The 20,985-nt window shown below is 42.3% G+C and overlaps 1 protein-coding gene across 3 annotated transcripts; it reads right to left on the bottom strand.

Moving 5' to 3' along the window:
- Window positions 1-280: 280 nt before the first annotated feature.
- Nol11 (nucleolar protein 11) lies at window positions 281-20,507 on the bottom strand. Of its 3 annotated transcripts, XR_009592743.1 has the most exons (19): window positions 20,322-20,507; window positions 18,565-18,678; window positions 18,399-18,455; window positions 16,337-16,485; window positions 15,037-15,094; window positions 13,531-13,675; window positions 12,572-12,760; window positions 11,561-11,637; window positions 10,483-10,606; window positions 10,032-10,117; window positions 8,523-8,597; window positions 7,744-7,925; window positions 5,736-5,861; window positions 5,337-5,588; window positions 4,276-4,354; window positions 3,695-3,787; window positions 2,665-2,788; window positions 1,266-1,373; window positions 822-862 (listed from the first exon to the last, which is right to left on the bottom strand). XR_009592743.1 is itself a non-coding variant. In XM_021634312.2 (18 exons), the coding sequence occupies exons 1-18, from the start codon at window positions 20,460-20,462 to the stop codon at window positions 746-748; spliced, it is 2,172 nt and encodes a 723-aa protein (XP_021489987.1). In that variant the 5' UTR covers window positions 20,463-20,506; the 3' UTR covers window positions 281-745. The 3 variants fall into 3 exon arrangements, 2 of the variants coding, with proteins under 2 accessions (XP_021489987.1, XP_021489988.1); XM_021634312.2 differs by lacking the exon at window positions 2,665-2,788 and having other exon boundaries at window positions 281-862; window positions 20,322-20,506; XM_021634313.2 differs by lacking the exon at window positions 2,665-2,788 and having other exon boundaries at window positions 281-862; window positions 5,337-5,528; window positions 20,322-20,506.
- Between the last annotated feature and the right edge of the window lie 478 nt (window positions 20,508-20,985).

The following is a 20,985-nucleotide window of genomic DNA, read 5'->3' as shown; positions in this document are numbered from 1 at the left end:
ACTAAGATTTTGTAATTTAAACCGATTTTTACCACTATCCTTGTTACACAGTTCGTCTGAGACATCACACTTAAGGAGGAAAATTTCTCAGCCTCTGTGCAGGGAGGAGAGATGGCAACAGGTGAAGATGGAGAAGTAGCAGGAGGCAGCACACACTAGGCAGTCCTGAGTGCTCCCCACACAGCTGGGCTGGAGCAACTCCCAACTGAAACACATTCTCCCTACATCCACTCTTCAGAGATGGTTTTTTCTTTTATTAAAAGAAAAACTATTCAAAATGTATGGTAAGAAATTAGACCTTTATCAATACACAAATAAGTTTACTCAAAAGCAGATCAATCCCATGTTTAAAAAAATGTTCATAACCTTCTTCTAGGGATGTCTGTATCCTAGAAGCGATTTGTGTGGAACCTGTGGCACAGAGGAATGGTGACTCATGATGGTCCAGGTCCTCACACTTCTCTGTAGACACTGAGTGATGGATACAAACAAAACTTTCTTCCCTGGATGAACAGGGAGATTCATATAAAGAATTCCATCAAGCTAGACGTGGCGGCCACACCTTTAACCCCAACATTCTGGAAGGGAGAAGCAGGTGGATTTCCACGAGTTTGAGGCCAGCCTGGTCTACGTAGTGAGTTCCAGTATAGCCAGGGCTACATAGTGAGACCCTGTCTCAAAAAAACCAAAGCCAAACCTAAAAGACAGAGAGGTCCGTAAAATGTCCATGAAGATAACCCCGTTATCAGAAGAGCTCCAGCACTTCAATGGAGTACAGTCCTCTACTGCTCTTCTCCTGATTTAACTTCTGTAGCTCCCGAAAACTTACTTCAATCTTGTTGAGCTCTGAATAGATGGAGATCTAAGGAAGAGAAAAGACTCAGAGTGACTTCGGAACCCCACACATAGCATGACTTCCATCACTACTAACAGCTTTCCAAACATTTTTCTGGTACTGGAATGAATCAAGGGCCTTAAGTAAGCTTTGTTCCCTATACCACGGGATGACTCTCACATTTTCACAAATTTTAAGGATAAGGTGTATGGATTATACTTATGTTCAATTAGTTTTTCTGAGACAAGGTATTGCTAGAAACAGGCCACTATCCCTTGGACCTGCAGGATGAGAAGAGAAAATCAACTCTCTACAGATGTGCTCTAACCTACATTTTCATGCTCTGATAGCCACCCACCCCCACCAACACACACACACAGACGCCACTCAAATTAAAATTATTAACCTAAAATACTAAATAACCACAAACCTGAGATTTCACAAAATTGTAAAGATTAAGCAAGAGTCTTTTTGCTTCTGGTATCATTAAGACAACAGTAAAATTAGCATCTAGAAGTAGGCATATCCAATCCATAATCTGGAGAGAGATACAGAAAGATTAATTGATTAATTCAAGTCCTTCCATGGTCTCAAACTCAAGAAAAACAAATCTTTTCTTAGTTGTTGTTTTCCAGACAGGATTTCCCTTTGTAGCTCTGGCTGTCCTGGAACCCACTATGTCGACTAGAGAGCTGCCTGCCCCTGCCTCTCAAGAGTGCTGGGATTACGGTGTGTACCCCACCCCCGCCATCAATCTTCATGAAAGCCTGACATAGAGTAATTCCTAGGAAGGTGAATGGGTATGGTGGCTCCCACTGTAAGCTGAGCACTTTGGGGTGGAAGCAAGACAACTGCTGTGAGCTCCGCTGGGCTACAGGGAGACCAAAAAAAAGACAGAGCACTTTCTTTTAGATAATCTCTGTAGTTCCAAGAGAGTACAGCTGTCTTCTATGCTGTCAGACACATCACAGACATAGTATTACAGCTACCATGAGCTAAACTGAACACAACACAAATAAAATATTTACACAAGTATGCTCACATCTCTACACTACCAAATACTCTACGAAATACGAAAAGACACTAAGAAAGCATTTTCTATTTGTAAAGGGGCATTATCTCTATGAGACTCCCTGCACCAAAGTAGATCTCAGCACTTGAGAGTTCAAGGCCTATGTGAGCTCTAGAGTGATAGTCTGCCTCAAAAGAACAAAACAAAAACAATAAAACAAATAGCTAAATATACAATATATATGAGTCAATGAGTTAAACAGAGAAAATGAAGCCATGAATGTATCAGGAAAAGAAAGATAGCTGTTTTTACAACCTTCAAGGAAGAGTCCAGTGCATCTTATAGCATACAAATTAAAATTTGCCTAGAAAAACTGCACTGAAAAGATGAAGAGGGACTGGACTATTGGCAATTCCCAGTTGTTGGTGAGAGGTGTTGGCTTAGTCACGGGAAGGTGCTCCTGAGCTAGCAGCCAACCTCAGAGGGTCTCACACACACAGACCTGAATGTGAAGGGAATCTCAGGAAGAAAGGTTTCAGCAGAAAAGGGAAGAGGGCTTAACAGAAAAGGACCGAAGCCCTGTATACAAAACACACGGAACTGTCAAAGAATAAATCAAGAAATTATAAACAGTAACAAGATAAATGATACTCAATACAATACACAAGAACTGTTTAAAAACACACCCCAAACAGGAAATACAACAGAGAGATAAGACCCTGACTAAATATCTCACTAAAAGGAAGAAAGAAAAACGATTACCCCCTCTAGTGTCAAAGAAGCAGTAAGAAAAACAAGGCAACACAGTGTCCCCTACCTGATAAGCAAGAGTAAAGCTTGACAATAATAGCAGGTGTGGGCAGAATGTGGAAACTAAGGCCCAAACTTCAGGGGTAGGCCCCGTCACAACTCTTTGGAAAGGTAATCTGGCATTCTGAAAACTGAAAATACATGCCTGTTTCACTCAGTGTTTCTCTGTGGGAATGTACCCACAAGGACATCTATGTGAAGATTAGCACTAAAGCTTATATATGTTGCAAAAATTTGCAAGCAACCTGTGTTTACCAAGAGGGGAGGAGACACAAAGATGGATGTACCAGGGCAGAACAAGTCTGCAACATGTCCTGAGACAAAGAATCAAACTACAGAACACAGTACACACTAATGCTCTGTGTCAAGCAAAAATCAAAGACAGGTAAGCTTGTGTCTAAAAACAGTATTTCTTGATACAAAATAAATGTTTCTGGTTTTTGTTTGTTTTTCAAGACAGGGTTTCTTTGTATAGCTCTGGCTGTCCTGGAATTCACTCTGTAGACCAGGCTAGCCTCAGACTCAGAGATCCACCTGCCTCTGCCTACCGAGTGCTGGGATTAAAGGTGTGCACCATCATGTCCAGCTCTATAAAAGGAGTTTAATGTTGGTTATCTCTAAGAAGGGCAGAGGAGTTTACTTCTTTGTTTTGTTTAGTTTTTTGAGGCCAGGTCTCCCTATGAGAACTCATTATGTATATCAGACTAGTCTTGAACTCACAGAGATTCACCTGCTTCTGACTTTTGAGTATTAGGATCAGAGGCATGTGACACCACAGCTGGTCCCAAAGTTTTCTTTTGAAACTTTTTGGATATAGGAACTTCAAACTACAAAGATGACTCTGGGATTTTGTGCTCCAGAATCATGCCTTTAGCTATCCACCCACTGAACAGAGAGGTCCTCTCCAGTCCAGAAGTGTGCATGAGGGAAGAGACGACATCGTCTCTCCTCTTGGATGGCGGGGAGAAATTGGTTATGGAACTCCAGGGTTGACACTGCAAGCAAGGTTTCTGTATAAAGGCAAAAAGATGTCTGACCTGGCTCACGGTTGGAGGGCTCTTTCCAGGAAGAGTCATGGCAGCATTGCCACTACACTTCAGATAGAGGAAATACAAATACTGGAGAAATAGCTGTGAAAGGGAAAAAGAGGAGCATAAATTACCACTTTGGTAGGAAAATGTTCCCTACAAATAAACCCAACAGACAGTAAAAAAAAAAAAAAAAAAAATACAAAGCTGTTCTATTAAATTATCCATCAAACAAATGCAAATGTAACAAGTATCTGGTGACAGAAACAAGTAAAATGAGTCTCTGTCACCACCAAGAGCTCAGGTCAGTAAACAACATGTAACAAAGAATTTCTCTTTTCTTTCTTCTTTTCATGTCTCTTCAGTATTAACTGGCCTAACCTGGTTTCCAAGCACAGCAGAAAGAACACATCAAAGTCCATCACCCCCATATTACCCTATTTCCTGAGCAATTTTCTCCATGTGTGGGCTCACTTCCCTCTGACACATATGGAAGTATCCCGTGGTGTTCAGAATGGCCTACTGCTGCTCAGAGCTACGTGCACAACTTAAACCAGAAACAAAACACACAAGGTGTGCAGGGCACTCACCGTGATATGCTTCCCAGGGATGTCCTTCAAGTGTGGCAGGAGGAAGGGCTCACTATATGCTGAATGAAGGACGGCATTTCTACTCGGGACTAAAGGAAAATCTTCAACAGAGGAAAGGCCACACTTCTTCTGGAAGTAGTTTTCTTTCTTGGTTTAGAAAGGGCCTATCACCAACACTCTCCTAATGTCAGAGACCAGGGACACTGCTCATTGGTAAACAATTCTTTTTAAAGAATGGTGGGGCCTGCACATTACTACAGCCTCTGCTGCTCCTTTTTCTTTCTCTTTTTGCGGATACAGACTCTTACTCTAGACCAAACTGGCCATGACCTCACTATACAGTCCAGGCTGGCCTTGATCATCCAGCAATCCTTCTGCTTCAGTTTACTAGGTGTTGAGATTATAGGTATGAGGTCTAGTATTAGTTTCCTAACTAAGAAAAAGAAAAAAAAAAAAAATAGGTTACATGCCCGGAGAGATGGCTCAGCAGTTAAGTGCACTGGCTGCTCTTCCAGAGGTCCTGAGTTCAATTCCCAGCACCCACATGGCGGCTCACAACTGTCTGTAACACCCACAGATATAACATATAGGCAAAACACCAATGTACATAAAATAAAAACAAATAAATTATTCTTTAAAAAATGGGTCATAAATAACTTGGTGGCACACACCTGCTATCTTGTCACGTAGGAATTAGAGACAAGAGGATGCCAATGCTGTCCTTGGCTACTGGAACTACATCTCAGGCGGAAACCAAACCAAAACGAACAATAATAGAATTCCTAAAGGAAACAGACATAAATGGCTGGGGAAGGCAGCACTAATGTAGAGTGTTTGCCAAGTATGCACATGACCACAGGTATAATCCACTCCTATGCATATACACACACACGACAGAGAGAGAGACAGAGACAGAGAGACAAGAGAGAACAGGTATGAATGGAATCCATTTCAAGCAAATACTGAAAAAGCAGAAAAAAAAAATCGACCATGCCCTAGCTGATGAGCATATAACTATACCCTGACGGACACAGTGCAGTGGAAACTGTCTGGAAGGATACAATAGAGCTGCTCGCTTAGGCGTCACAGGACATGAGGTCACAGGGAATGCAATGGTCTCCTTCGTTGCGTCTCCAGCCTGTTTATTTAATTGCCGACTATCAGTACTGCAGCTACTGTCTTCGGGACTGAAGCCATTTTGAACAATTTCAGTCTGTTCTTCTGTTTCCTTTTTCTCATCTTGTATGGTATCACTATAATCAAAAACTGACTCCATATTGATATTAATGTCTCGAAGACAGTCATCACCAATGCTACGATGTTAATTGAAAGCAAGAGGTTAATTCTTTTCACTATTTGAACTTCCAAGGTTCATTTTCTAAGCATTCAACATTTTCCAAGTCAAATGAGTCATAGATTCAAATGACATCAAGGGAATGAAAGCACAGGTTCTAACTAACCTCAAGAAAAGTTTTAAGCAAGCACAGGTGGTGGACTCAGGAATGTCAGGGAACTGCTGTAGACACAGCTGTAACATCTGCACGTCCGTGTGCTCTAGGGCAATCTCCATCAAACCAGGGCACAAGCTGAGATCAAAAGTAAGACAGTTACGATTTTATATATATATATAAATCATTAAAAAAATTAAGACAGTTTATTTTATGAATATACATTTCTGTATATATTTCTGTGCACCACACGTGTGCCTGGTATCTTTGAAAGCCAGAAGAGAGCACTAGATTCCCTGGTACTTATGAGCTACCAAGTAGCTGCTAGGAAAATAAACCCAGGCGCTTTGCAAGAAGAGCAAATGTTTTCTAGCACCATGTTTTTGTTTTTGTTTTTTAAAGACAGAATCACTGTGTAGTCTGGACTGACCTCAAACTCATGATCTCCCTGCCTTGGCCTACTAAGTAATGGATTATCGGCATGCAGCATCCATTGTCTTAGTTTCTTTTTTTTTTTTTTAAAGATTTTATTTATTTATTATTTATACAACATTGTGCCTGCATGTGCCTGCATGTACATCTGCATGTCAGAAGAGGGCACCAGATCTCATTATAGATGGTTGTGAGCCACCATGTGGTTGCTGGGAATTGAACTCAGGACCTCGGGAGGAACAGTCAGTGCTCTTAACCTCTGAGCCATCTCTCCAGCCCCTGTCTTAGTTTCTTGTAGACAGGGTTTCCCTGCGTAACTGTCCTTGAACTGGATTTGTAGACCTGGCTGGCCTGGTCCACCCGCCCCTAAGTTAGGGGTCAAAGGTGTGCGTCGCCACACAGTATCTTAGGTTTCTTTATCAGCTGCTGTGGTAACTATGTGGTTCTTAGGCTGCTGGAATGTTTTGAGGGTACAATGTGGAAGAGTTTGGTATTTGGAGTTCAGAGAGCAGTTAACTGCTGAAAGGAAAGCTTGAGAGGCCGGTCAGGTGGGAACTTAAAAGCAGCAATGCTAAGAGAAATGTGGACGGTGGAACAAGAGACTCTTAGGAACTGGGCTATGGGCCATTTGTGCGTATTCTGACCAAGAATTTGGCTTTCTCTGTCCACACCCTGAGAACACACATGGAGCTGAACTGAGCAATAACAGATTAGTTTGGTTTGTAGAGGAAATTTCAGAAGAGATCAGTTAGTTTGCTACTGAGAAGCCATCTGTAACTATTAAAGAGCTCAATACCAATTAACTAGAAACCTTTTGAGCAACACTGGACAATAAAAAACCTGTTCCAAGGGAAAAACTCCATTCTTCTGGATCTATCACGTGAATATACAGGTCCATTTAAAGGAAATCTAAGATAAAGGAGGCCCCTGCTCCTCAAATGTAACTGCCTAGCAAAACGTTTCCCCATGGCCAGCACAAAAGAGCTGATACAGCCGTGGTCCGAGCCACACATTATTCATGCAGTAATGGTCTGAAGGCAAGGATGCCAAAACCAAGGCCAGGCAATGTATGGCAGGACTGAGTCCCTATAAAGAGGATTCACACACCCACTGTGTGTAAAGACCTATGAAGGTGAGGTCTATGTGGTGAAGCCCACATCACCCTTGCAATAGGAAAGAGAACTAAGACTACAGCCACGCTTTGGTTATGCATATTCGTGTGATATTAAGTTATGCATGCTTATTTATGAGTCGGTATGTATGTATGTATGTATGTGTATGTGTGTGCATGTGTGCATGCGTCTGTGGAGGCCCTAGAGTAATGCTGAGTGGCTTCCTCCATTGCTCTTCACCATGTAAGAGGCAGGGTCTCCCTAGAGGTTAAAGTTTGGCCCTCATTCACCGGGACTGCAGGTGGGCTGCCATACCCTACCACACTGTTAGGGGCTCAGGGAGGCTAAATTCCAGTGCTCACATTGTACTCTCTGAGCCACCTCCTCAGGAACATTTTTACATAGGAAAAAAAAGAATCACAAATACAAAAAACAAGGTAAAGAAAATGCTGATACGAAGTGTGAGACACAGCTACCTGCAGGAAAGCACGTGCGTCTGAATGAGCTGCATCAGACAGCTCCGGGGGTAAAACGACGATTCTGCTTTACATCTTCCCAGAAGTCCTGCTACTATATCTCCAATTAGAGTATCAAAGTCAGGTGTCGACTTAGCCAAAAATTTACGTAGTTCTACTTCAATGTGTTTTTCTGAATCTTTCTGAAAGGGTAGAATTAATGAAATTTAGTCTGGTACATTAAGAAATATCACTCTGAAAAATAATCCTCCCAGCACAACATTTCCTCAAAAGACAAGTAATATCCATGCAACCCACTGAAGCAAGGCGACATTAAATTCCACAGCACACACACACACACACACAGCAAAGGAGGAAAAATCCAAGGGTTTATAAACCCAGATACGCAGAGTCTCCATTACAAACATAGTGCAGAGTCTGAGATACAGGAGGACAGCACCAGATTGCAAATCTTATCACATAAGAGTCAAATAAGGCCAAGTTTTCTACAGGCTCTGATGAGGTTAACACATGTAGAATAGGGCTGGAGAGATGGCTCTACAGTAAGAGCACTTGCTGCTCTTGCAGATGATATGGGTTCAATTCCCAGCACCTTAACATGGCGGCTTAACTCCCAGGCACTCTGGTGTATATATATATGAATATGCTCATTCATATACATATAATAATCACTAGAACTGTGAGACAAGTGCCTTTACCCACTAGGCCATCTCATCACCCCTATTTCCAGTCTTGAAAAACAAAAACAACACAAACAAAAGCCAACCAACCAAATTTACCTTTATTATTGATAAAAGTTGTTTAAATCCTGGAACTTCTGGCTGTAAAGTTGCTTCAGTTTTTTTTCTCCTTAGCTGTAAGTAAATAGATTGATTAGGTTTTCAAAATAATGCAAAAGACTTATAGTCTCTAAGTAGTCCTGGGTGTCCTGAAACTCACTATATATATGCCAGGCTGGCCTCAAACTCAAAAAGCTCTACCTGCCTCTGCCTTCCGGGTGTTGGGATTAAAAGTCAATGTCACTGTGCCCAGCTATGCTTACTTTTTGTGCAAGCGTATTTTGCCTACATGTATGCATATGTAGCATTTTAAGTGCCTGGTCCCATGGAGGTCAGAAGAGGGGAGTGGGATCCCCTGATGTTTTGAGCTACCATGTGGATGCTAGGAACAAACCCTACACTTTTGTAAGAAGAGCCAGGACTCTTAACCACTAGGTCACCTCTCCAGCTCCAAGACTTTCTTGATAAGTATAGGTCAACCTGTGTTTCTGTGAATTTATGTGTACGTGAATGCAGGTGCCTCAGGAGGCCACAAGAGACACTGGGTTCCCCTGGAGTTGGAGTTATAGGCAACTGTGAGCTGCCTGAAATGAGTGCTGGGCCCCAGACTTGTGCCCTTTGCAGGAGCAGTGAGCACTCAGAACTGCTGAGCCATCTTTCCAACCCCAATCACATATTTTTAAAAACAAGCTTTATCATAAATAAAGTACTTTTATTACAACTTTGAAATTAAATATTGTTTTTGTTTTTTTTTAAAAAAAAAAACTTAGGCTGGCCTGAAACTCACTATGTAGCTCAAACTTGCAATCCTCCCTACCCGGCTTCCTAGCTGCTGAAATTTGGGCCATGAGCTACCACATCCAACTTTGGTTCTAGTTTTTTTTTTTTTTTTCTCTAAACTTAAAATAAAACCTCAATACCCAGGAGGGCATTACTGCTAATTGCAAACTGGCCTATTTTCCTACCTAGAACTTCGTTGATACCATACACATCCCCATGTTAACACCCCCTGGAGCTGGAGAGAGCCCAGTATCATCAGTGCTGAGAACATTCGCTGCATGTGCAGAGGACCCGGGTTGGGCCCTAGCGTTACCATGGCAGTTTACAACCACCTATAACTACAGTTCCAGGGCACTTCACCTTGGCTGGTAGAATACATACATTTTTGGGCACATAAACATAAATAAAAAAATACCAGCTAGATTTGCCAAGTATTATTTTGGATAAAGACTATTGAAGTTATAATGCCCTGTTACTAAGATCAAAGTGCGAGACGTATATAGATATGAGCCTTTCCTGTTTTTTTTTTCCATTTTTTCTTTCTGAGGCAGAGTTTCTCTGTATACTGTTGGCTGGACTCACTTTGTAGACCAGGCTGGCCCCAAACCACAGAGATCCTCCTGCCTCCGGTCCCTGAGTGCTGGGTTTACAGGCGTGTGCCACTACACTTGGCTGTTTTGTTTTTTTTTTAATTCACACTAACAATTTTCATTCAACCACTGAACTTACAGTTCTTGACTGGTCTGCACTGTAGGACCCACGTTCATATCCTGAACACGTTTCCCAGTTTACAAAATGGGGCATGGAATGAGTGCCTAAGGAAACACAAAACATAAATTACTGGACTATTTGACCTAACATCATCAAATTCAAGAATAAAAAGAAAAGTAATCATACACAATTTACAAGAGGTTTCAAGGCAGGTGACAGTGGCACACACCTTTAATCCTAGCACCAAGGAGGCAGGCGGATCTCTGAGTTAGAAACCAGCTTGGTCTACAGAGTGAGTTCAGGGTGAATAAGGGCTACAAAGAGAAAAATCTATCTAGAAAAACCCAAAGAAAAGGAAAAAAATGAAAAGAAAAATAAAAGAAAAGAAGAAGAGGAGAAAGAAAAGAAATCAGGAGCCGATAAAATGGTCTGTTGGTAAAAAAAAAAAAAAAAAAAGGGGGGTTCCCACCTGACTCTTGTGTATGTTTGAGCTTTCCAAGAGCACTCGCTAGACATGAGACTTCACACTTGTACGGAATCACAGTTAGACATTTTCCATGTAGCATAAATAATATTTCCCCATGGTACCAGAGCTGAAAAAGAAGGAAGCATATATTTTTCTGAGCTCTGACTCTATAAAAGCCTGTAACTTATTTTATTAGCATGTGTTCACTGTACCAAATGATGGATTTCACATCCCCCCTCCCACACACTCGCACCCTTGTTTACTGTCCCACTTCCTCCTGCTGCTCAGTCTCTTCTTTCCACGTCTCTGCTCCACTTTCATCTCTTATACAAATTTAAGTCTAGATTCAGCAATGAAAGAAAAATCTAATTTTTAAAAGATTTTACCTACTTTTCCTACAAACTAACTGGTCTCATCTGAAATTAGCTGTAATTTAGTGCTTTGAAAGTCATACGTAGGCAGGCAGTGGTGGCAGAGACTTTAATCCCAGAACTCTAGAGGCAGAGGCAGGCGGGTCTCTTGAGTTCAAGATTAGCCTGGTCTATAGAGCAAGGTCCAGGACACAGAGAAACCCTGTCTCAAAACAAACAAACAAACAAACAACAAAACAAAACAAAACCAAAGAAACAAGATCATGAATATATATAATCTGTTAAAACAAAAACCTAGTCAAGCTGTAATCCCGGTATTTGGGAGGCAGAGGCAGGCAGATCTCTGTGAGTTACAGGCCAGCCTGGTCTACAAAGACAGTCCAGGACAGCCAAGGTTATACAGAGAAACCCTGTCTCAAAAAACTAAAAACAAACAAACAAAAACCCAACCAAATGTAATCTCTTAGGTAAAAAAGTAAAATGTAATTCTAGTTTTCCTTAGAGGACAGCTAATAGAAACCCAATTAACTAACAGCACAATAGCACATGTCTAGAATTCTGGGCACTCAAGAGGCGGAGGCAGGAGGATTACAAGTTTGAGCCACCCTGGGCTACATAGTAATGAGTAATACCTTACCTCAACCAAAACCCTAAACCTGAACAAAACAAAACAAAAAACGAAAACCAACAAAGAGAAAAATCAAACTTACTTGCCCACTGGTTCCTTGTGGCAACTCCTTTGACGTCTGTAATGTTTGAAACTTTATGTTCCATATGGAGAGGTATTCTATAATGTAAGTTACAAAAGTTCAGAAACAGACCTAAATAGAAACATATACTATCCTGGCACAAAGGAAGGAGGCAGAGGTACATACACAAGTTTGCTTTATGTATGAAAATGAGTGCCAGAGAAATTCAAACAAATGAGGCACAGGGTAGGTAGGAAGCGGAGTGGAAAAAGCCTAGGGAGGTCAAGATGGCAGATCTGAGTTTGCAATTAAGAACACTGATGCTCTACCAGAGGACCTGGGTTTAATTCCTAGCACCCACATGGTAGCTCACAACTGTCTGAAATTTCAAGATCTGGAACCCTCAGACATAAATGCAGGCAAAACACAAATGCTCATAAAATAAATTATCAAAACAAAAACCAACAACATTCAAGACAGAAGAGCCCAGACCAGATGACCTCCCCATTGAATTCAATAGTCATAAAATCAGCAGCGAACTCTTTTAGTCCTAACTCTCCAGTAAGTCCGTATTACCCTGAGACCAAAGCACACACACAGGCATGCATGCACACACAGAGAGGCATGCACTAACACACAGATAAATTAAACTTGACAAAGTTGTTGGGACAAGAGCGACACATAAAACTAGCCGTGTTTCTACACCCTACAAAGGGAAGCTCTGAAAAGGAAACAGCATTTACATTAGCATTTAAAAGAGTAATCTAACCAAGGAAGGAAACGACTGACTTATAGTACGAACCACAAAACCTGTGGTAGAAACTAAGGAAAACACAAACAGATGGAATTCATGAACTAGATGACACCGGGCATGGTGGTACATGCCTGCAATCCTAGTGCTTGGGAAGCTGGGGTAGGAGGACCCTGAGATCAGGGCTAGCCTGGGCTACAGAGTGAGATTCTGCTGAGAACAAAGAGAGCTGACAGGGGCTAGTGGCTAAAAGCTAAATTTGATTCTTAGTGAGTTGTTACCCTTCGAAGCAGGAAGTGGCGGTCCCAGGACTGCGACGTGGTCTTGATCCAGGACGGTGAGGGCTACCCCATTTCGAGCACTGCCAGACACAACTGCCTTGAGCATCAACGCTCTAACTAACCTCTGATTTTTTTCTGTGTCACTTGAATATATTGGTATCAAGGTTTCATACATACAACCATCAGAGCCTGTTGGGAGCAAATATTTGTTGTTTAGCAGTGGGAAAAGGACAGTTTATATATACAGTGGTTAAATGTATTGGGGTGTTTCTAAGACTACACGTCCATAAATAACACAATTAGAACATTCATATCACTCTACGCTTTCCCTCAAAATATATAGTAAATTTTTTATAAATGGGGTCAGTAAAATGGTTTGCAAGGTAAAGGCACTCCACCAAGCCTGACAACCTGAATATGATCACTGGGGCCTATACGATGGACAGAGAGTCAAGGCACATGCGCACACTAAATAATGCCAAAGATACGTGTGTGAGTACAGGGACGCACTGGAGGTGTAACTCAGCTGGCCTTGCCCACTGTGCACATGGCCTTTGGTTTAATCCCCAGGACCACATAAAACCAGGCTCTACACGCCTCTGTAGTCTCAGCATCTGGAAGGTAGAGGCAGGAGGAGCAGAATGATCATCTTTAGCTAGCTGTGACTTCTTTGTGTAACAGAGCACTGGCTGCTCTGGGCTAGCTCTGTAGACCAGGCTGGCCTCAAACTCAGAGATCTGCCTGCCTCTGCCTCCTGAGTGCTAGAATTAAAAAGCATGGACCACAATGGCTGGCTTGTGATTTTTTAAATAGGTATTGTATTTGTTGTTGTTTATGACAAGCCAAACAAAAGTGCTATATGAATGGCTACAGCAGACAACTGCAGAGAGCTTAAGAACCCACATCATCGACAGCCCTAACAGCCTCCATCCACCACCCCGACACTAAGGAAAACTCACTCAGTGACATCAAGGAGATGAATTTCCCATCCACACGTGCAGTAAAATTTGGTTTAACAGATTTTTCTTCTTTTCCAAGTAAGAGTGTGTATTTGCTTAAGGTGTGTGATTTACACAATTGTACGTAGGCAAAATAATTCTCATGCTGAAAAAAAAAAGATATAATAATAATAATAATAATAATAATAATAATAATAATAACAATCCCACTTCAACCTAGAAGTTACTGCTCCATTCTAATTACTTCAATAAATAGTTAAAACCTGCTTGCCCAGCTGGCTGTGGTGGCACATACCTATAATCCTAGCACTTGGGAGGCCAAGACAAGGAAAATGCATCAAGTTCCAGGCTGCTAAGGATTGCAGAGGAGCTGCACCATTGAGCTATATTAAACCCTTGTCTTCTCAGATAGGGTCTTACTATGTAGCCCAAACTGACCTTAAACGCTTCATCTTCCTGCCCCATTCTCCCAAGTGCTGGGATTAATGGTATGTTGTAATTATAGGCATGGCTTCTGTTAAATTAAAAATGTTATACAAATGTTGGTTTAGTTTCTTCCCTGGGAAAACATAATGAAGGGGAACTGGGCGGCAGAAGACCTAGGGACCTATAGCTCAGCAGCAGTCAGAAGGCCATGGGGTTAAGGAAGTACAGTGAAGACAAGAAGTAGATTTCTGTCACCAAGTTAGACCACCTGGTCAAGGACATGAAGATCAAGTACCTAGAGGACCTGCCTGTTCTCCCTGCTACCCAGGACTTCCTGGAGCATCCAAAAAGGATGAGGTTCTAAAGATCGCAACACTGCGGAAGCAAGAGTAGGGCTGGCTGGCAGACCTGGTTCAAGGCTTCTATTGCTATTGGGGACTACAAGAGTCATGTTTGACTTGGTGTTAAGTGGTCTAAGGAGGTAGCTTCGGCCATCTGAGGGTCCGCTGTCTTGGCCAAGCTTTCTATTTTCCCTGTATGGAAAGGGCTAATGGGAAATAAGATTTGCAAGCCTCACTGTCCCATGCAAAGACAGGCTGTTGTGCCTCTGTGTCTCCTCCCTGCCCCCAGAAGCAATGACATCTCTCTCTCCCTGTGCTCAAGCACCAGCCAGTTACCACCATCTTTGATACCATTTCCAAGACCAACAGCTACCAGATCCCACACTCCTTGAAAGAGATTGTGTTCACCAAGTCCCCCAACCAGGAAATCATGATCATCTTGTGAAAATCCACACTGGAGTTTCCATTTAGATGATATAGGCTCCAGCTGTGGATGCTACATGGGGTTCTTATAGCATAAAAAATAAAAGAGAATCAAGTCTGCTAAAGAAAAAATAAAATACAATAAAAAGGCATAGAAATAGTTCAACAGGCATAGAATGGTTCAATTTAGGCAAAAAACTACCACTTTAATGTTCACAAAAGAAACAATTTTCTAAGAGAAATAGTAAAATTACAATTTAGTTTTGAAAATAACATGTTTCTTAAAAAAAGACCAGAAGTTGAAGATGTCACTTACATTTTCAGTAATAAAAATTAAAACAGGTTGCTTAAATAACATGAAAACCTCTGACCACCTTTAAAAAAGAATGAAAAGTTAGAAAACACAAAATCAGTTGAGAAATGCTATTTATCAATTGCACTTAAAAACTATTATGTTTTTGGAGGCAGGGCAACAGGGAACTCCTACTTCAGTAATACAGTCACTCTCTGTCTCTGTCAAATGCATCTCAGGAGATAGCATAGGTTGGTTAAACTTCCCAGAAAATAATGAAAACTGTGAGGTTGGGGTTGAGAGGAGTCAGCAGTCCTTTAAGGACTGAGTCTCCCATCCCTCCTCATCAGAATTACTTTGAGGACTAGCATTCTTAGGGTAAATTAGAATCTTATCTAATTGACAGAGAATGAGCCATAGCAAAGCCGAAGGACCCACAACTAGGGTAGCACTGTCAGTCTGTGGCAAAGTGGTGACTAGAACCCAAAGGTTGCCACTCCTCCAACAGCTGCTCACATCTTAAGAGGCACTTGGGGTCAATCTAAGATCAAGCTGTTCACCTGCTCATTTAGCACAGATCTTTGCTTTTAGGATCTGTGTTTCCATAAGGTAGACCTGAAGCACCAAAGGTAAATTGAACAGGGAATGTGATAAAGTAATGAGAGATGGAGAGATGGAAGTCATGACTGTCCATGTGAAGGAACTATTTACTCAGCATTATTCCAGAGCCTGGGAAAGCAGAGGCCTTACAGCACCACCATCGGATCACCTCTTACTACCAAGGAATGGTTTTGTCTAGGGGAAAGGGCTGTGGCTTGGCAGCTGGGCAGTAGGACAGAACCAGAGTTTGGATTCCAGTATCATCCACTTCATTCACAAAGAACTGACTATCCAGGTCTCTGATGTTTGACCAGGACTATGGTCGTTTCTTTATCATTCACTATTCCACAGGCTCTTGGAAATTTTGCTCAGTGTCTCACAAGTGCTTTCTTTTTAAAAATCAAGGTCTTAATATGTAGTCCCTGCCTGCCAAGAACTTGTTATGCAGACTAGGCTGACCTCAAACTCAAGAGACCTGACTGCCTCTGTCTCTCCAGTACTATACCCAGCAGTAAGTGGAGTTTAATTAGGGTGTTTTTTTCTTAGGATTCCAGGGATTCACTCTAGGATTCAAACCTGCTACGTAGGGCTACACCACTGAATTATACCACAGCCCTTTATTTTTCTAAGCAAAAATACCTTTAAACACAAGAAAGAATGTAGTAAAGTAATTCAAAGTGCACTTTCTACTGGTAAAAACTCATAACTGAGTATTGGAACTTACCTGATCACTTCCTCCTCAGGTATGACAGCTTCAATGTTCTGCTGAGGCTCTGCAAGCAATGCTTCTAACCCACGAGCAGCACCTCTGCGGAACAGCACCAATGGTTCTGTCCTTTGTACTGAGTGGATCCTATGGACCTCAGCTGACAACTGGAAAAAAATGTTCCAGGTATTTTAAGTTTTATTCTAAAAGAAGACACATATTACAATACAGACATTTACAGCTGTCTAGCTATGTAGTCTGGGTTGGCCTTGGATTTACGATTCTGCTTTAGCCTCCCAAGAGACTGACATTACCAGCATGTGCTATCACACCAGGCCTAAAAGATTTATTTATGCTAAGAATACTAGCACATGCCTTTAATATGAGCTCTTGGGAGGCAGAGGCTGGAAGGTCTCTGAGTTCAAGGCCAGCCTGGTCTTTATATCAAGTTCCAGGACAGCCAGAGCTACATAGCAAGACTGTCTGAGAGAAAGAGAGAGGGGAGATTAATAACCTACAACTGCCCTATGTCTGTCGTTCTCCCTACTCTAAACTGAATCTAGGGCCTTATACGAGCTAGGCAAGCATTCTACCACTGAGCTAATTCCAAGCCCAACATGTAGGGCTAAAACAACAATTTAAAAAACCAACCAACCAACAACCCACAAAGGAGCTGGTGAAACGACAGGCAAGGCTCTTGCTGCTAACAAATGGCGAGCACCATAGCTAACTTCTCCGGGTTGTTAGGAGACAGCAAAGTTGGAACAGAAGTTTCATGAGTCTATGCAACAACTATAACAGATCTGAACTAGCCTGATATGGGGTTTTAAAATGTATCAATTATACATAATTTGTTTTTTGTTTATTGGTGTTTTGCCTGCATGTATGTCTGTGTGAGGGTGTCAGAAGCCCTGGAACTGGAGTTACAGGCAGGCGTGCGCTTCCATGTGTGTGCTGGGAATTGAACCTGGGTCCTGGAGGAGCAGTCAGTGCTCTTAACCACTGAAGCAGCTCTCCAGCCCCAAATCTTATCAAGTATAGAGTTGTGCATTTAGAACTAGAAATTTGTTTGCTGAGACAGGGTCTCACATTGTAGCCCTACTGGCCTGAAACCTCAAACTCACAGTGATCTACCTACTTCCACTTTTGGCGTACTGGTATTAAAAGTGTGCATCAGGAGCTGGAGAGATGGTTCAGAGGTTAAAAGCACTACCTGCTCTTCCAGAGGACTCACATTCAATTCCCAACACCCATATGGCAGTTCACCAGTGTCTGTAATTCCAGTTCTAGGGTATCTGATACCCTCACACAGATAAACATACAGGCAAAATACCAATGCACATTAAAAAAAAATTAAAAAAAAAAAAAAGCATGCATCATCATACATGGCTAGAATGGGAACATTTGAGATTAACCTCATTTGAGATCATTTTATTTCTAATAAAAATTAATTAACACGCTTTAGGTAACTAGTAGAATTATCTAGTTATTGTTTTCTTTTATGCTATTATATATAGCTCTTAAAATGTACAATATAGAAACTTGTAGGGTCCATTCTGTTTTAAACAAAGTCACAGAAAATAAACTTATCCTTACAAGAAATGTGCAAAATATCTAAACTCCAATCACCATTTTTATATTTTTAAAAAATTTGTGTGTGTGTGTGTGTGTGTGTGTGTGTGTGTGCACCATGCACACGCAAGGAGACCAGAGGCCCAAAAAGGTATCGAGATTCGCTGGAGCTGGAGTTACAGGTGTTGTGAGCTGCCATGTGAATGCTAGAAACTGAATTCTAGTCCTCTGCAAGAGCAGCAAGTGCTCTTAACTGCAGACCCATCTCTCTAGCCCCATTTAGGAACTATTTAAATCATCAGTCTTGAGGGGATAATAAAGCCTGCATCTTCTAACCTATTAACACATGAGTTGAGATAGTTATCATGGTCTATGAGAAAAGAGCTAGAAGGGAAAACTGACTTCAACCATGAGCTCATTTGCCCAGAGACGATATGACATATAACAAAAGTGAGATTATGAATTGTTTCATCAATAATTAAATATGTCAGAAAATCCAAAGACTTACTGTAGCTTTAAATACTTTATCCAGGTTTACGTCTTCATTATTCCATATTCTCAAAACCTTAAATCAAAGTACACATGTTAAATAGTACTGTATTGCCTATTTACATGTAATGAACAATCAACACACGCAAAATATCTTATATACATATGAATGCTTTCAACCTTACCTTATTGTCATGTACCATAATATACTCTCCAGTCTGAAAGTTGCATACAGCGGGACATGTTATACTTTGACCTTGTTTCACCGACCAGCTGCCCAAGGGTTTCTGGTCAGAAACCTGGTAAAAGAAGACACAATTTAAGAAATCAGCTTCCGCCATTTGAGAAACTGGAATTAACAAGCAAAAATACATGACAATACTTGACATGATTTCAACTTTATGAAGCACTTAAAATAATGAAGACTGATAGAGAACGATGGTTACTAGGGGCTAGGAAAAATAGTTAATATTTTTTCTTTGTTGGACATGGTCTTTCTGTGTAGTTTAGGCTGGCCTCAAACTCCAGTTTCAGAGTGGAGAGTTATTTATTTTTAATGACAGATTTGCAATTATTTGTGTGTGCGCACACACACTTATGAGCACAGAGGCTAGAGAACAGTTCTCAGGAGTCAATCCTTTTCCCTCCACCATGAAGATCAGGGGAATTGAATTCATGTGACCAGCTGAACCGGCTCACCAGCCCTCAGGACTATTATTTAACTTATACGGATTTTGTAAGATGAAGAGTTTTGGAGATGAACTGTGTACAACAATGTAAACACATCTTTAAAAAGCAACTAAGAATTCTAACCAGGTGTGGTGGTTCACACTTGTAGCCTTGGCAATGGGGAGACTGAGAGAGAGAACGACTGTAAATTTAAAGCCAGGACTGTCTCAAAAAAAAATCTTCAAAACTCTTAACAGTAAGCAAGTTAATTCAAGAGACACATTTAAAAATGAATCGACTACCTGTGAAAAAGAGGTCAGGAAAATTAGGATGGTCTAAGTGGGATGAAGTCCACCTAATTCCCATCAACCACCGTACTCCTATGCAGAAACTGCCAAATCGTCCCAAAGATGAAGTCTGAAGGGAAGTCTAAACCATCAACCATCAACATAGGGGACTGTTGGCAGCCTGTCCCCAGAATGTTAAAACAGATGGATAACTTTTTAATGATACAAGAAACTGTTCAGTGCCAGGCGGTGGTGGCACACCCCTTTATCCCATCAGTTGGGTTCGGTCTACAGAGCCACAACAGTCAGGGCTACCCTGACTTAGTCAGAAAAACCCTTCCCAAAAAACCCAAAAACCAAACCAAACCACCACCACCACCACCAACAACAACAACAAAAAAAACTGTTCTGAATTCTAGATTTAAAAATCTATTCTCTAGATGATTACTGTGCTGAGCCGGGAATTAGGCTGCAACTCGGACGAGATTGCGACCCTGCCAGCCCTCAAATTTGGGTTTCACACCGAGATACAGAATTGCCCAATCTTTCCAGGATACCAAGAGATCTCTGCCTCCTCACATCCCCCCCCCTTCGCCACCCCCCGCTAAAAGAAGTAGCGGAGGATGAGGTGGGTAACCACGTCTTCAACCTGTCAGCGTCATCCTTTGAAGCTCAATCTTTGCTCGACCCTCTGGCACACCAGCATCAGGGGGGCTGAAATCCCTTCGGATTCCTGGGAGATTAGCAGGGGAGGCACAGCTGCCCCGCGCGTCTCACGTGCACCGAGACAGGGCCGCCTGCCACTCGGGAATATGCTGGTCCTCACAGGAAAACACCTTCCGAACCTCACCCGGCGTTCCAGCGCGGTGACCTCGGGGCTCCGTCACACCCGCTCCCGGCTTCCCTTCCCAAGCTGAGACTCCAGCCTCCCGCTCCGGGCTCCGGACGGAGGCGGGACGGCAGCCGGCCGCTCCCGCAGACCTCACCTTGTAGAGCACGACGGTCCTGCCGCTGTCCGTCACTAGGAACTGGTCTGCTTTGTCACTCTGCTCGACACCTAGGAATCCTTCAGGCCCGGCGCCCAAGACTGCAGTAGACAGCGTGAATTCCTCCTCCAGGGCTGCCATTTTGGGCTGGCCTAGGGCCCGTGCACGCCTCCCAGCAGACTTTGCGCTTTCTCTCGCGAGAGCAAAGACACAAAGAGGGTGGGTCCTCGCCAAAGGAGGAAGAATCAGCTCGATCAGAACTGCGACCCCTGGTGGGCAGAAGGGGAGCAGCCGAACACCGCTCAGTGGGTGGTGCCTAGACCACGTGACATTCCTCCCCCTCAAGGCCACGCCTCCCAGAGTCCCGGATCCGCTACAGGAAGCGGAGGGCTTTGCGACTGCTTCATGCGTTCTCTGGCTGTTGCCAGTCAGCTAACGGAAACTAAAGTACTAGTTTAGACAATGTCCTGGTATTAGCCCGGCGGGGTGGCGCATGCCTGTAATCCCAGCACTCAGGGACGAAGAGGCAGGCCGATCTCTGTGAGTCCAGGACAGCCAAGGCTACACAGAGAAACCCTGTCTTGAAAAAATTAAAATAAAATAATAAAATAAAAAAGGAAGGAAGGAAGGGAAAATGAAAATCTAGTCTGACGTGGTGGCACAT

The sequence above is a fragment of the Meriones unguiculatus genome, chromosome 7, assembly GCF_030254825.1.
Source record: "Meriones unguiculatus strain TT.TT164.6M chromosome 7, Bangor_MerUng_6.1, whole genome shotgun sequence".
In the NCBI taxonomy this organism is placed as follows: domain Eukaryota; kingdom Metazoa; phylum Chordata; class Mammalia; order Rodentia; family Muridae; genus Meriones; species Meriones unguiculatus.
This window is presented reverse-complemented; position numbering and strand designations above follow the sequence as displayed.